The 17,961-nt window shown below is 43.3% G+C and overlaps 1 protein-coding gene across 1 annotated transcript in view; it reads right to left on the bottom strand.

Moving 5' to 3' along the window:
• Positions 1-17,722, bottom strand: part of RMDN3 (regulator of microtubule dynamics 3) — a 31,993-nt gene extending 14,271 nt beyond the window's left edge. Inside the window, exons 1-7 of the mRNA XM_056547104.1 lie at positions 17,519-17,722; positions 13,875-14,067; positions 13,610-13,775; positions 11,826-11,969; positions 8,680-8,947; positions 5,418-5,520; positions 4,213-4,273 (exon numbers count right to left, since the gene is read on the bottom strand). Of these exons, the coding sequence (XP_056403079.1) occupies positions 4,213-4,273; positions 5,418-5,520; positions 8,680-8,947; positions 11,826-11,969; positions 13,610-13,775; positions 13,875-14,058 (926 nt within the window). The 5' untranslated portion in view covers positions 14,059-14,067; positions 17,519-17,722. The remainder of the gene's footprint in view (positions 1-4,212; positions 4,274-5,417; positions 5,521-8,679; positions 8,948-11,825; positions 11,970-13,609; positions 13,776-13,874; positions 14,068-17,518) is intronic.
• Between the last annotated feature and the right edge of the window lie 239 nt (positions 17,723-17,961).

Here is a 17,961-nt window from a genome sequence, read left to right as displayed (position 1 = left end):
CATTTACGGCCATGTGTGTGTATATAGGTGTGTGTAAAAATGGAAACATGAGGGAAGAATACTGCAGAATATATATCAGTGGTCTCCAACCTGTGGACCTCCAGATGTTTCAAAACTAAAACTCTCAGCATGCCCGGACAGCCGTTGGCTGTCCGGTCATGCTGGGAGTTGTAGTTTTGAAACATCTGGAGGTCCGCAGGTTGAAGACCACTTATAGATTATCTATCTATAATGACATGGGGTGCAGGTACTGGATACTTTTTCGGTTTTGATATATAAAGATTTTAGTATTATCCGGATACACTGGATTTTGCCAAAAACTCTACAGAACGTGGAGCTGGAATCTATTTATGTAAATGAGACAGGAATAAACCTGAAATAACAACACGTCGTCCTCCGCACTATTCCTGGGGGTCCTGGTCTTGTAACCATAAACCCTCCGCACTCACCGGGACCCTCACTCAGGTCCTGACACCTCCTACAATTACTGCACATACAGCAGCTCAGGGATATAGAACAATCCTAATGTATTCACAGAGAAGAAAACTTTACTACTAAAGAGATGGAGAGCGTGACGGGAGCGCCCCCTGCTGATACCAACAGACGGGGGGGGAAGATAAAAAACCCAAATCAGGTCCGGTCAGGGGAGGTCACCAGGTAGTGATACAGAGAACCGCGCGTCTTCTCCTATATCCGACAAGATAGATAACACACAGTGATGTCACAGTACAGGGATAATACACACAGTGACGTCACAGTACAGGGATAATATACCCAGTGACGTCACAGTACAGGGATAATACACACAGTGACAGTACAGGGATAACACACACAGTGACGTCACAGTACAGGGATAACACACACAGTGACGTCACAGTACAGGGATAACACACACAGTGACAGTACAGGGATAACACACACAGTGACGTCACAGTACAGGGATAACACACACAGTGACGTCACAGTACAGGGATAATACACAGTGATGTCACAGTACAGAGATAATACACAGTGATGTCACAGTACAGGGATAATACACACAGTGATGTCACAGTACAGGGATAATACACACAGTGACGTCACAGTACAGGGATAACACACACAGTGATGTCACAGTACAGGGATAATACACAGTGATGTCACAGTACAGAGATAATACACAGTGATGTCACAGTACAGGGATAATACACAGTGATGTCACAGTACAGAGATAATACACAGTGATGTCACAGTACAGGGATAATACACAGTGATGTCACAGTACAGAGATAATACACAGTGATGTCACAGTACAGGGTTAATACAGCAACACGGACTTTCAACTCCCTCCAAAGGTTTTCTATGGGGTTGAGATCTGGAGACTGACTAGGCCACTCCAGGACCTTGAAATGCTTCTTACGAAGCCACTCCTTCATTGTCCGGGCGGTGTGTTTGGGATCATTGTTATGCTTAAAGACCCAGCCACGTTTCATCCTTAATGCCCTTGCTGATGGAAGGAGTTTTTCACACAAAATCTCACGACACATGGCCCCATTCATTCTTTCCTTTACAAGGATCAGTCGTTCTGGACCCTTGGCAGAAATACAGCCCCAAAGCATGATGTTTCCACCCCCATACTTCACAGTAGGTATGGTGTTCTTTGGATGCAACTCAGCATTCTTTCTCCTCCAAACACGACAAGTTGAGTTTTTACCACAAAGTTCTACTTTGGTTTCATCTGACCATATGACATTCTCCAATCCTCTTCTGGATCATCCAAATGCTCTCTAGCAAACTTCAGACAGGCCCGGACATGTACTGGCTTAAGCAGGGGGACACGTCTGCACTGCATGATTTGAGTCCCTGGCGGTGTAGTGTGTTACTGATGGTAGCCTTTGTTACTTTGGTCCCAGCTCTCTGCAGGTCATTCATTAGGTCCCCCCGTGTGGTTCTGGGACTTTTGCTCACCGTTCTTGTGATCATTTTGACACCACGGGGTGAGATCTTGTGTGGAGCCCCAGATGGAGGGAGATTATCAGTGGTCTTGTATGTCTTCCATTTTCTAATAATTGCCCCCCACAGTTGATTTCTTCACACCAAGCTGCTTGCCTATTGCAGATTCAGTCTTCCCAGCCTGGTGCAGGTCTACAATTTTGTTTCTGGTGTCCTTCGACAGCTCTTTGGTCTTGGCCATAGTGGAGTTTGGAGTGTGACTGTTTGAGGTTGTGGACAGGTGTCTTTTATACTGATAATTTCACACAGGAGCCATTAATACAGGTAACGAGAGGAGGACAGAGGAGACTAAGATTTCTGACTCTCACAGACCTGTATCTTCTTCTTACTTGTTTCTTATTGACCAAATACTTATTTTCCACCATAATTTGTAAATAAATTCTTTCTTTGATTTTATGGATTTCCCCTCATTCTGTCTCATAGTTGAGGTTATAACCTATGATGATAATTACAGCCTCATCTTTATAAGGGGGAGAACTTGTACATTTGGTGGTGACTAAATCCTTTGTTGCCCCCTGTATGGGGGGTTATATCCGCCGTCTATACTCTCACAGCCATAGAAAGAGAACGGTGATAACTCCAGACCGCTGCGCTCCGCTCGTGTGTAAGAGTCCACAAAACAAGAGCATCGTAACGTACAACAGATGTGGGCTCCCAACTTGTGGTAACACTCCGGACCGGCTTCCCATCAATACCAAATGTGTATAATGCGCAGCAGAGAGCGTTTACATTACGGCTTATAACAATCCGAGCGCTTAAGTGGAAAAGCATGGCGAGGGGCGGGATCATCGCACACCGCACCGTGACATCACCCGGAGTGTCCACACAATCCGCGGCACGCACGATATCTGTGGTGAACGACACGAAATACGACACACGAGCTCCACAAAGTCACCTCTGAATATATGGGCAGTGTTTCCCAACCAGGGTGCCTCCAGCTGTTGCAAAACTACAACTCCCAGCATGCCTGGAAGGCCGTTGGCAAGATTTTTCCAAGAGCTGTATGGGATACCCTTGTCCTCGGGCAGAGTTACCTAATTAGTGTGCCTCCAGCTGTTGCAAAACTACAACTCCCTTGTGGGAGAGGAAAAGCAACGACGTTCTTGTCCTCACCTCCCCGTCCTCGCCTCCCCGTCTTCGCCTCCCCGTCCTCACGTCCCGGACCTCACCCTCACCTCCCCGTCCTCGCCTCCCCGTCCTCGCCTCCCCGTCCTCGCCTCCCCGTCCTCGCCTCCCCGTCCTCACGTCCCGGACCTCACCCTCACCTCCCCGTCCTCGCCTCCCCGTCCTCGCCTCCCCGTCCTCGCCTCCCCGTCCTCGCCTCCCCGTCCTCGCCTCCCCGTCCTCACGTCCCGGACCTCACCCTCACCTCCCCGTCCTCGCCTCCCCGTCCTCGCCTCCCCGTCCTCGCCTCCCCGTCCTCGCCTCCCCGTCCTCACGTCCCGACCTCACCCTCACCTCCCCGTCCTCGCCTCCCCGTCCTCGCCTCCCCGTCCTCACGTCCCCGACCTCACCCTCACCTCCCCGTCCTCGCCTCCCCGTCCTGATGCCCCATCCATTGTACAAACTGTTTTCTGCACTTGCCATCAGGATGTCGGTCCCCGGTAATTTCTGCAGCCCCAGAGATGTGATCAGGAGATGGACCAGAAGTCCCTTAGACTTGTATAGAACTTCAGACCAAATCTCCACCCCTATAGATTCTTAGTTGACAAATAAGTAACATGTGACCAAGTCTCATCAGAATATCTCCAGACATTTGGAAGTGACGCGGGAAAAAAATACATATACACACACACAAATACATATATATACACACACAAATACATATATACACACACACACAAATACATATATACACACATATACATTATATCTTTCTGTATCTATCTCTTATCTATCTCTCTTTCTATATCTCGCTCTAATTGTGTGTATATATATGTGTGTGTGTGTATATATGATAGATACAGAAAGAGATTATATATATATATATACACACACACACACACACACAATTACATATATATACACACACATTGAGTTATATTCTAGTTCTTGCTTTGGTATTAACAAAGAAAACAGAACACACCTCTTATGTGTATAAAGTGTAAGAATCCGGAATAATCTCCTGGGAACATTTCGGCACAGATAACGTCTTCTATTGCGTGTTCTGTCTATGGTGATAAATGTCGCCGTCACGCCGAGCCCCTCCCCCACACATACCATTTGTGACACTCCGCAGTTTGTCCTTCATTTTCAAGCACAACTCCGACTTCTTCTCTCCCTAAAAAAAAACAGCAAAAATGTTTCCTTAGATAATAGAATTAATGGCCAGAAATCTCCCGCTGCTGCGTCCATACATTCCCCGCCGGTCGCCATCTAGTATAAATATCCCTCCTATATCTCCGCCGTGGCCCAAAAGGGGAGGACACTTTTTTTTAACCCAGTTTTCCCCTTCAGGGTCAGACACTTTCTTTGTAGTACATGTAGTTTCAATCTATTTTGAGGCTTTTAGACTCAACCGCGGAATCTTAAAAGGGGTACTCCGCTGCTCAGCGTTTGGAGAAACTGTTCCGAACGCTGGAGGCGGGAGCTCGTGATGTCCTAGCCCTGCCCCCTCATGACATCACGCCCCGCCCCTAAATGCAAGTCTATGGGAGGGGGAGTATCACGCCCCCTCTTATAGACTTGCATTGAGGGGGCGGGGTGTGACATCATGAGGGGGCGGGGCATGACATCACAAACTCCCGGCGCAGGCTCCAACGTTTGGAACAGTTTGTTACAAATGCTGAGCAGCGGAGTACCCCTTTAAGGGTGAACTCCAGACATTGGTGTGATTAGTGGTGACTCCAGGCTGCTGACAGCAGCCACTATTCACCAGCTATGAAGTGAGCGCGGCTCCTGAGCACGCTTCATACACCTCTAGCGCGGCTGCGCTGTACATGCGCCATACGGTGGATTTTGTGAAGGTTTTAGAAGCGCTTTATGTTTCTTCTCATTCAGTGACTCAAATATCATCTATTTTTGTGACCAGGATTTATTTTTATTTTATAGATTTATTTATTTGTAAATAATTTTTAACTCAAAGCACCAAGTGCTTTTCTAAGGGGATTTGTTCCTACTCTGGACAGTTCTTGACATGGACAGAGGTGGCAGCAGAGAGCACTGTGGTCAGACTGGAAAGAACTACACAACTTCCTCTGAAGCATACAGCAGCTGAGAAGTACTGGAAGGATTAAGATTTTTATATAGAAGTCATTTACAAATTTGTTTAACTTTCTGGCACCAGTTGATTTTATTTTTTCTCCTCCTCCGGAGTACCCCTTTAATGGGAAACCATTCACTGAATTTTCTTTCTACACAACTTTACCCTAAAAATAAAAATAAAAAAAACACAGCTAGTGAATACATTCTTTTCTGCAACGCACCTTCCAAGGCGTAGGACTTCTTTTCTAGAAGGTCTTCAGTAATCTCACAAATATCGCTGTAGGATCGCGCTAATCTCCACAGGAAGTCTTGGCGGCCGCCGTACTGAGAAATAAAAATATGTATGAGGGTACAGACATTACTATATAGTGTGAGTGAGGGTACGGACATTACTATATAGTGTGAGTGAGGGTACGGACATTACTATATAGTGTGAGTGAGGGTACGGACATTACTATATAGTGTGAGTGAGGGTACGGACATTATTATATAGTGTGAGTGAGGGTACAGACATTACTATATAGTGTGAGTGAGGGTACAGACATTACTATATAGTGTGAGTGAGGGTACGGACATTACTATATAGTGTGAGTGAGGGTACGGACGTTACTATATAGTGTGAGTGAGGGTACGGACGTTACTATATAGTGTGAGTGAGGGTACGGACATTACTATATAGTGTGAGTGAGGGTACGGACATTACTATATAGTGTGAGTGAGGGTACGGACATTACTATATAGTGTGAGTGAGGGTACGGACGTTACTATATAGTGTGAGTGAGGGTACGGACGTTACTATATAGTGTGAGTGAGGGTACGGACATTACTATATAGTGTGAGTGAGGGTACGGACGTTACTATATAGTGTGAGTGAGGGTACGGACGTTACTATATAGTGTGAGTGAGGGTACGGACGTTACTATATAGCGTGAGTGAGGGTACGGACATTACTATATAGCGTGAGTGAGGGTACGGACGTTACTATATAGCGTGAGTGAGGGTACGGACGTTACTATATAGCGTGAGTGAGGGTACGGACATTACTATATAGCGTGAGTGAGGGTACGGACATTACTATATAGTGTGAGTGAGGGTACGGACGTTACTATATAGTGTGAGTGAGGGTACGGACATTACTATATAGTGTGAGTGAGGGTACGGACATTACTATATAGTGTGAGTGAGGGTACGGACGTTACTATATAGTGTGAGTGAGGGTACGGACATTACTATATAGTGTGAGTGAGGGTACGGACATTACTATATAGTGTGAGTGAGGGTACGGACATTACTATATAGTGTGAGTGAGGGTACGGACATTACTATATAGTGTGAGTGAGGGTACGGACATTACTATATAGTGTGAGTGAGGGTACGGACATTACTATATAGTGTGAGTGAGGGTACGGACATTACTATATAGTGTGAGTGAGGGTACGGACATTACTATATAGTGTGAGTGAGGGTACGGACATTACTATATAGTGTGAGTGAGGGTACGGACATTACTATATAGTGTGAGTGAGGGTATGGACATTACTATATAGTGTGAGTGAGGGTATGGACATTACTATATAGTGTGAGTGAGGGTATGGACATTACTATATAGTGTGAGTGAGGGTATGGACATTACTATATAGTATGAGTGAGGGTATGGACATTAGTATGAGTGAGGGTACGGACATTAGTATGAGTGAGGGTACGGATATTAGTATGAGTGAGGGTACGGATATTAGTATGAGTGAGGGTACGGATATTAGTATGAGTGAGGGTACGGATATTAGTATGAGTGAGGGTACGGATATTAGTATGAGTGAGGGTACGGATATTAGTATGAGTGAGGGTACGGATATTAGTATGAGTGACGGTATGGATATTAGTATGAGTGACGGTATGGATATTAGTATGAGTGAGGGTATGGATATTAGTATGAGTGATGGTATGGATATTAGTATGAGTGAGGGTATGGATATTAGTATGAGTGAGGGTATGGATATTAGTATGAGTGATGGTATGGATATTAGTATGAGTGAGGGTATGGATATTAGTATGAGTGAGGGTATGGATATTAGTATGAGTGAGGGTATGGATATTAGTATGAGTGAGGGTATGGATATTAGTATGAGTGAGGGTATGGATATTAGTATGAGTGAGGGTATGGATATTAGTATGAGTGAGGGTATGGATATTAGTATGAGTGAGGGTACGGATATTAGTATGTGTGACGGTATGGATATTAGTATGAGTGACGGTATGAATATTAGTATGAGTGAGGGTACGGATATTAGTATGAGTGACGGTATGGATATTAGTATGAGTGACGGTATGGATATTAGTATGAGTGATGGTACGGATATTAGTATGAGTGAGGGTACGGATATTAGTATGAGTGAGGGTACGGATATTAGTATGAGTGAGGGTATGGATATTAGTACGAGTGACGGTATGGATATTAGTACGAGTGACGGTATGGATATTAGTATGAGTGATGGTATGGATATTAGTATGAGTGATGGTATGGATATTAGTATGAGTGATGGTATGGATATTAGTATGAGTGATGGTATGGATATTAGTATGAGTGATGGTATGGATATTAGTATGAGTGATGGTATGGATATTAGTATGAGTGATGGTATAGATATTAGTATGAGTGAGGGTATGGATATTAGTATGAGTGAGGGTATGGATATTAGTATGAGTGATGGTATGGATATTAGTATGAGTGATGGTATGGATATTAGTATGCGTGAGGGTATGGATATTAGTATGAGTGATGGTATGGATATTAGTATGAGTGAGGGTATGGATATTAGTATGAGTGAGGGTATGGATATTAGTATGAGTGAGGGTATGGATATTAGTATGAGTGAGGGTATGGATATTAGTATGAGTGAGGGTATGGATATTAGTATGAGTGAGGGTATGGATATTAGTATGAGTGAGGGTATGGATATTAGTATGAGTGAGGGTATGGATATTAGTATGAGTGATGGTATGGATATTAGTATGAGTGAGGGTATGGATATTAGTATGAGTGAGGGTATGGATATTAGTATGAGTGATGGTATGGATATTAGTATGAGTGAGGGTATGGATATTAGTATGAGTGAGGGTATGGATATTAGTATGAGTGAGGGTATGGATATTAGTATGAGTGAGGGTATGGATATTAGTATGAGTGAGGGTATGGATATTAGTATGAGTGAGGGTATGGATATTAGTATGAGTGAGGGTATGGATATTAGTATGAGTGAGGGTATGGATATTAGTATGAGTGATGGTATGGATATTAGTATGAGTGAGGGTATGGATATTAGTATGAGTGAGGGTATGGATATTAGTATGAGTGATGGTATGGATATTAGTATGAGTGAGGGTATGGATATTAGTATGAGTGAGGGTATGGATATTAGTATGAGTGAGGGTATGGATATTAGTATGAGTGAGGGTATGGATATTAGTATGAGTGATGGACATTACCATTAATCTATTACTACACAGCAGTTGGAATCCTTCCCGTTTCTGCTCGTCGTCTCCATCGTGCAGGGTATCAGACTTCTGGAGCAGAAGCGTTAACTCTTCGTCTATTGTCTCTGCGGCCAACATGGTCTCCTCCTCATCATCCGTCACCACATCGGAGTCCTTCCGCATGGTCCGCACGGTCTCACAGCTGACTTCATCCTCCTCTTCCTCACTCGCCCGACTGCTTTCCCGGTCATAATCCGATTCGGCATTAGCTGTGGTGTAACTGGAAGAGGAATAAATAGGTTATAACCAGAAATATAAATATTTATATCAAAATATACACACACAGATATAGAGATATATATATTATATATATATACATACATACATACACACATATACACACACACCCGACATATACATACATTATATACACACACACACATTATATATATATATATATATATATATATATATATACACATATACATACACACACACCTCTAAGAGATCAGGATATATAGTAGTTATACACCTCCCCTCCAGCTCTATCTGTATACTGCTGCTATCTCTATGGGATCAGGATATATAGTAGTTATATACCTCCCCTTCAGCTCTATCTCTGTGTGATCAGGATATATAGCAGTTATTCCCCTCCCCTCCAGTTCTATCTGTATACTGCTGCTCTCTCTATGGGATCAGGTTATATAGTAGTTTACACCTTTCCTGAGGCTCTCTTGACGCAACATTGTGCAAAAATTGTGCTATTTACCACAATTTAGCAAATCATGGTAAAAACACGTCTAAAACGCGGTGCCTAAATCCTGTATTGGCTGCACCCCCGACACCCAGAGCGCTGACCGCGCGGTCCAGTTACAATAGCGCGGGGTCTGGGGTGGGTTCCTTGGCCCGTTCATTGCTGATTTGCAGGTTTTTTATATATTTTGCTCATGTCAGGATTTGGACGCTACAAACAATGTGATCTCTGGGGTTTTTGGTTTTGCTAAAAAATTGAAAAACGAAACCGTCAAAAAGGACCTTGAGGATCATCATGTAAATCAGGGGAGGGAAGACGTGACCTCCTGCCGCGGCCCCGGCCAAAGAAAACATTCGCGCTGGTCGTCTCCGGAGCCAAGATATTTGCTAAAATTGTTTGGTTTTAGTTATTTGCTCAACTTCTAGATTATTTTCTGCGATTCTCAAACCTTTTACTGTGATCATCTATGGCAACGTTTACCAACCAGGGGGCCTCCAGCTGTTGCAAAACTACAACTCCTAGCATGCCCGGACAGCCAACGGCTGTCCGGGCATGCTGGGAGTTGTAGTTTTGCAACAGCTGGAGGCACTTTGGTTGGGAAACACTGACCTATAATGTCTCATTGTCTGTACAGCTTTTGATACATAATATATTATATATAATATTTATATTATTATTATTAATAGAAACAAATTTTTTATTATATATACAGTATTTTAATAAATAACATTTTGTATCATATATATCTATATATATATATATATATATATATATATATATATATATATATATACTTAATAATAAGTATATATATAATAAAAAATATAATTATTAATTATAATATTATAATAAAAATATTGTTGCTAATAATAATAAAATCTATTATATATAATTATATATTATATATTAATAATAACATTTTAATTAATAAATATATATTAAAAATATTATTATTATTAATACATCATATTTGTATTATTATTAAATACATTTAGCAATAATATTTATTATTATATATATAATGATATATTATGTATTATTCTTATGTATTATTAATAACAACAATATTTTTATTATTAATATATATTAAAAATATTTATTATAATCCTAAATAATATTTGTATCATTTATATATGCTTTTTAATAATAATAAATAATTTTATTATTATATATTAGTATTATTATAAAAATGTATACATAAAAGTTATTTTTATTATTAATAATAAAAAAAATTGATTATTAATGTGTTATTTTTATTTTATTTTAATAATAAATTGCAAGATACACAATCACATGGTGTGGATGGCGTACTGTACGACAGACGGGGTTTACGGTCGAAACGCGCCAGTCTGCCACCCACATCATGTGATTATGTATTTTGCAAAGAATAAATAAAGAAGCATCTTAACCAAGAGCGGCTGGATATTTTTTGATTTTTTTGGGGGGGTTCAAGTCATGTGTGGCCGGCACAGCGACAAGGGGTGAGCTGGATATCACGTATTGTTTTGCCTTACCACTAATTTATATATATATATATATATATATATATATATATACACATATACACACATATACACATTTATTAATAATAATATTTTGAATTAATATTAATAGTTAATCATTTTATATATAATTATTATTAAAGCATTATTATTAATTTCATATATATTTCATTATGTCATTTGTAATAATAATAAATATATATATATATATATATATATATGTGTATATATGTATATATATCTTTCATATATCATACCATTATGTCATCTATATATAATTATTATTAAAGCATAATTATTGATATATATATATATATATATATATATATATATATATATATATATATGTAAATATGTTTTATATCATTACTATATACATATTGATTGCACACATATATCGGATTCTGGCTGCTGATCATTGTACTGGTGATGATAGAACATTCTAGCAGATCAAGTACGGTTGTAAGAGAAACAAAAAAAAAAAAAAACGTAAGTGAATGGAATGACCTTTTCTCCCTGCACTATAGAGGTTTACTCAACATACTCCATAAAAGACATCGGCCCCCCTGCAATCTCCGTGCAGGCACTCCGGCGTTCTGAACGTTGGCTTCAGGCGGCCGTGGTGGCGACATCAAGCCACGCCCCCATCCTCTTTCATCATAATTGTGTTAAGTGAATGAAGCTGCCGTGTTGCCGCGGTGTCGGGAGACACGTTTAGAACTACCGGCAACTGCGTAGGCTGCTGCCAAAGTGAGCGGTCTACGGAACTGAAAGAAGTCCCATGCATGTAGAATTCCGTAGTTGCGTCTCCAGCCGCAAAACACATTGTGGTTATCCTTTAAAATTTGGGATCGGAAAAAAAAAAAAAAAAGACGACAATTGCGCCATCTTGTGGCACTCACCCTCCTTCACTTTCCACGTCAGTTGCAGCAAAACCAGAACTAGTAGTGAAGTAAATGGAGCTGGAGCCTGTGGAGTCCGTCCTCTCCCGGGGGGGCAGGAATCTCCGCCGTCGATTGGCCCTTTGGTTCTCCTCCAAATGTGACCTGGATATAAAAAAAATACAAATTACATGGGACTGCCTGGGGCCATAGATTCATTCTCAACTACTGTAGTGTTTTCCACACAGTGCGCCTCCAGCTGTTGCAAAACTACAGCCAGCTTTGATCTCTGTTTCAGCGTTTCACAACCATGGTCCCTCCAGCTGTTGCAAAACTACAACTCCCAGCATGCCCGGACAGCCAACGGCTGTCCGGGCATGCTGGGAGTTGTAGTTTTGCAACAGCTGGAGTCACCGTGGTTGGGAGACACTGCTCTAGTAAATGATATCTCACACCCAGAACTCCCAGAGTATATCTCATCCCCAGAACTGGATTCACAGCTTACACAACTCAGTACTGCTCTATAATGTCCTTCCTGCTGCAGCAGCTTCTAAAAGGTTTATTAAATGCTAAGTGACGGCTGTCCTGGCATGTTGAGAGTTGTAGTTTTGCAACAGCTGGAGGCACCCTGGTTGGGAAACACTGCTCTAGTAAGTTATATCTCACCCCCCAGAACTGGATTCACAGTTTACACTGCTCAGTACTGCTAAATAATGTCCTTCATGCTGCTGCAGCTTCTTAAAATGGGTACTCCCCTGGAAAACATTTTTATTTAAATCAACTGGTGCCAGAAAGTTAAACATTTTTGTAAATTACTTCTATTTAAAAATCTTAACCTTTACAGTACTTATCAGCTGCTGTATATTCCAGAGGAAGTTCTTGTATTTTTGAATTTACTTTCTGTCTGACCACAGTGCTCTCTGCTGACACCTCTGTCCATGTCAGGAACTGTGCAGAGCAGGATAGGTTTGCTATGGGAATTTGCTCCTACTCTGGACAGTTCCTAAAATGGACAGAGGTGTCAGGAGAGAGCGCTGTGGTCAGACAGAAAGGGAATTCAAAAAGAAAAGAACTTCCTGTGGAGCATACAGCAACTGATAAGTACTGGAAGGATTACGATATTTTAAATAGAAGAAGTAATATAAAAATCTACTTAAATTTCTGACACCAATTGATTTAAATAAAAATGTTTTCCAGGGGAGTACTCCTTTAAGGTTTAATAAATGCTAAGTGAAGGCTGTCCGGGCATGCTGAGAGAAGTAGTTTTGCAACAGCTGGAGGCAGCCTGGATGGGAAACCCTGCTCTAGTAAGTGATATCTCACCCCCAGAACTGGATTCACAGCTTACACTGCTCAGTACTGCTAAATAATGTCCTTCACGCTGCTGCAGCTTCTGAGGGTTTATTAAATGCTGGGTGATGGCGGTCCTGCCATGCTAAGAGTTGTAGTTTTGCAACAGCTGGAGACAGAGTTCTCTGCTGACATCACATGCACAGTGCTCTCTGCTGACATCTCTGTCCATTTTAGGAACTGTCCAGAGTAGGAGAAAATCCCCATAGAAAACATATGCTGTTCTGGACATTTCCTAAAATGGACAGAGGTGTCAGCAGAGAGCTCTGTGCTTCAAAAAAATAATAATTTCCTCTGTAGTATTCAGCAGCTAATAAGTACTGGAAGGATTAAGATTTTTTAATAGAAGTAATTTACAAATTTGTTTAACTTTCTGGCACCAGTTGATTTAAAAAACATTTAAACTGGAGTACCCCTTTAAACTGCTTGAAATCATCGGACAAACATTCACCCACCGAACTTCACCGACGATGTCCTCCGCCAGGCCGTGCAGACTGTTCCGCAGAGACTCGATCTCCTGCCGCAGCTCCACGATGCTGCCGAGGACGTAGTCCAGACGGTTCAGTAGCTCCAGCGGTTCACCACGGCTCGCGGCTACCAGATCTGCGCCAGCCGACACGGCTAAAACGAAACGCCACAATGTTACATTCTGACAGGAGTTGAGGTTCTGCAGCAGCTCAGGTGATACACACCGGATTAATATGATAGAATACGACGAACCTTGTGAATAAGCCGCGCTGACGGGGCGATCGGAGGTCACATGGACGTGATACCCATTCTGCTTGGTTTCCTTCTTATTACAATTCCGGTGGCGTTCCCGGTAAACCATATAAACTATTACCCCAGCGGTCACTCCGGCGACCAGACCGAAGCCCACGCGGTGGGTCAGGATGAGCTTAGACATGACTCCGCCCTGGAACGCAAAGACACCGCAATAATAATCAACCATTATATTATATCTTATCACAGAGACCCCGCTATCAGAAAGTTATTTACTATCCTATAGATCAGTGGTGGTCCCAGTGTTATCTCCTATCCTGTAGATCAGTGGTGGTCCCAGGGATATCTCCTATCCTGTAGATCAGTGGTGGTCCCAGGGATATCTCCTATCCTGTAGATCAGTGGTGGTCCCAGTGATATCTCCTATCCTGTAGATCAGTGGTGGTCCCAGTGATATCTCCTATCCTGTAGATCAGTGGTGGTCCCAGTGATATCTCCTATCCTGTAGATCAGTGGTGGTCCCAGTGATATCTCCTATCCTGTAGATCAGTGGTGGTCCCAGTGATATCTCCTATCCTGTAGATCAGTGGTGGTCCCAGTGATCAGGTAGATATATCTCCTATCCTGTATATCAGTGGTGGTCCCAGTGATCAGGTCGATATCTCCTATCCTATAGATCAGTGGTGGTCCCAGAGATATCTCCTATCCTGTAGATCAGTGGTGGCCCCAGAGATATCTCCTATCCTGTAGATCAGTGGTGGTCCCAGTGATATCTCCTATCCTGTAGATCAGTGGTGGTCCCAGTGATATCTCCTATCCTGTAAATCAGTGGTGGTCCCAGTGATATCTCCTATCCTGTAGATCAGTGGTGGTCCCAGTGATATCTCCTATCCTGTAGATCAGTGGTGGTCCCAGTGATATCTCCTATCCTGTAGATCAGTGGTGGTCCCAGTGATATCTCCTATCCTGTAGATCAGTGGTGGTCCCAGTGATCAGGTAGATATATCTCCTATCCTGTAGATCAGTGGTGGTCCCAGTGATATCTCCTATCCTGTAGATCAGTGGTGGTCCCAGTGATATCTCCTATCCTGTAGATCAGTGGTGGTCCCAGTGATATCTCCTATCCTGTAGATCAGTGGTGGTCCCAGTGATCAGGTAGATATATCTCCTATCCTGTAGATCAGTGGTGGTCCCAGTGATCAGGTAGATATATCTTCTATCCTGTAGATCAGTGGTGGCCCCAGTGATATCTCCTATCCTGTAGATCAGTGGTGGTCCCAGTGATCAGGTAGATATATCTCCTATCCTGTATATCAGTGGTGGTCCCAGTGATCAGGTAGATATATCTCCTATCCTGTAGATCAGTGGTGGTCCCAGTGATATCTCCTATCCTGTAGATCAGTGGTGGTCCCAGTGATCAGGTAGATATATCTCCTATCCTGTAGATCAGTGGTGGTCCCAGTGATCAGGTAGATATATCTCCTATCCTGTAGATCAGTGGTGGTCCCAGTGATCAGGTAGATATATCTCCTATCCTGTAGATCAGTGGTGGTCCCAGGGATATCTCCTATCCTGTGGATCAGTGGTGGTCCCAGTGATTTCTCCTATCCTGTAGATCAGTGGTGGTCCCAGTGATATCTCCTATCCTGTAGATCAGTGGTGGCCCCAGTGATATCTCCTATCCTGTAGATCAGTGGTGGTCCCAGTGATATCTCCTATCCTGTAGTTCAGTGGTGGTCCCAGTGATCAGGTAGATATATCTCCTATCCTGTAGATCAGTGGTGGTCCCAGGGATATCTCCTATCCTGTAGATCAGTGGTGGTCCCAGTGATCAGGTAGATATATCTCCTATCCTGTAGATCAGTGGTGGTCCCAGTGATATCTCCTATCCTGTAGATCAGTGGTGGTCCCAGGGATATCTCCTATCCTGTAGATCAGTGGTGGTCCCAGTGATCAGGTAGATATATCTCCTATCCTGTAGATCAGTGGTGGTCCCAGTGATATCTCCTATCCTGTAGATCAGTGGTGGTCCCAGGGATATCTCCTATCCTGTAGATCAGTGGTGGTCCCAGTGATCAGGTAGATATATCTCCTATCCTGTAGATCAGTGGTGGTCCCAGTGATATCTCCTATCCTGTAGATCAGTGGTGGTCCCAGTGATATCTCCTATCCTGTAGATCAGTGGTGGTCCCAGTGATATCTCCTATCCTGTAGATCAGTGGTGGTCCCAGTGATATATCCTATCCTGTAAATCAGTGGTGGTCCCAGTGATCAGGTAGATATATCTCCTATCCTGTAGATCAGTGGTAGTCCCAGTGATCAGGTCGATATCTCCTATCCTATAGATCAGTGGTGGTCCCAGAGATATCTCCTATCCTGTAGATCAGTGGTGGCCCCAGTGATATCTCCTATCCTGTAGATCAGTGGTGGTCCCAGTGATCAGGTAGATATATCTCCTATCCTGTAGATCAGTGGTGGTCCCAGTGATCAGGTAGATATATCTCCTATCCTGTAGATCAGTGGTGGTCCCAGTGATATCTCCTATCCTGTAGATCAGTGGTGGTCCCAGTGATCAGGTAGATATATCTCCTATCCTGTAGATCAGTGGTGGTCCCAGGGATATCTCCTATCCTGTGGATCAGTGGTGGTCCCAGTGATTTCTCCTATCCTGTAGATCAGTGGTGGTCCCAGTGATATCTCCTATCCTGTAGATCAGTGGTGGCCCCAGTGATATCTCCTATCCTGTAGATCAGTGGTGGTCCCAGTGATATCTCCTATCCTGTAGATCAGTGGTGGTCCCAGTGATATCTCCTATCCTGTAGTTCAGTGGTGGTCCCAGTGATCAGGTAGATATATCTCCTATCCTGTAGATCAGTGGTGGTCCCAGGGATATCTCCTATCCTGTAGATCAGTGGTGGTCCCAGTGATCAGGTAGATATATCTCCTATCCTGTAGATCAGTGGTGGTCCCAGTGATATCTCCTATCCTGTAGATCAGTGGTGGTCCCAGGGATATCTCCTATCCTGTAGATCAGTGGTGGTCCCAGTGATCAGGTAGATATATCTCCTATCCTGTAGATCAGTGGTGGTCCCAGTGATATCTCCTATCCTGTAGATCAGTGGTGGTCCCAGGGATATCTCCTATCCTGTAGATCAGTGGTGGTCCCAGTGATCAGGTAGATATATCTCCTATCCTGTAGATCAGTGGTGGTCCCAGTGATATCTCCTATCCTGTAGATCAGTGGTGGTCCCAGTGATCAAGTAGATATATCTCCTATAATGTAATTAAGGGGTCACATGTGATAATGGGAATACCCAGTGATGAAGATGGGAGCGCCCTCTATAGGTAAAGGACTTGCAAGTGTATCCTAACCAGGGTGCCTCCAGCTGTTGCAAAACTACAACTCCCAGCATGGCTGGACAGCGGGAGTTGTAGTTTTGCAACAGCTGGAGGCACCCTGGTTGTGAAAGACTGTTCTAGGCAGTGTCAGGTACAGGACATAATGGAGGACATGAAGTGACTGCAGTGTTATCCAACCTGACATTACAATTGTCAGCCATGTGGGTCCTATACAGAGAGGAGCGCCCCCTACAGCCCGCCAGCCTCCCTGTCCCCCTCTATATACCGACATACAGGATCCTCACCAGAAAGAAGCCGGCTTCACGTCACTGCCGTACAGCGACCCCGTCCAGAATGGCGGCCCCGGCAGCAGGGCAGAGGGTGAAAGATAACTACTACGGCATGGAAGGACCTTCTGACGTCACACAGACACGTGACACCGTCCAGTCACGTGACTCGGTAGAATGGGCGGGATGTGGAGGGGCTCGTGCTTACTGCTCAGAACTAGTGATGTAGAGGCTTCTCTATCTACTCCAGAGCGGCACTCACTATTCTGCTGGTGAGGTCACTGTGGACATACATTACATTACTTATCCTGTACTGATCCTGAGTTATATCCTGTATTATACCCCAGAGCTGTACTCACTATTCTGCTGGTGAGGTCACTGTGGACATACATTACATTACTGATCCTGTACTGATCCTGAGTTATATCCTGTATTATACTCCAGAGCTGTACTCACTATTC

Source organism: Hyla sarda, chromosome 11 (genome assembly GCF_029499605.1).
Source record: "Hyla sarda isolate aHylSar1 chromosome 11, aHylSar1.hap1, whole genome shotgun sequence".
Taxonomy (NCBI): domain Eukaryota; kingdom Metazoa; phylum Chordata; class Amphibia; order Anura; family Hylidae; genus Hyla; species Hyla sarda.
The sequence above is the reverse complement of the archived record's forward strand: the minus strand, read 5'-3'. Positions and strand labels throughout refer to the sequence as shown.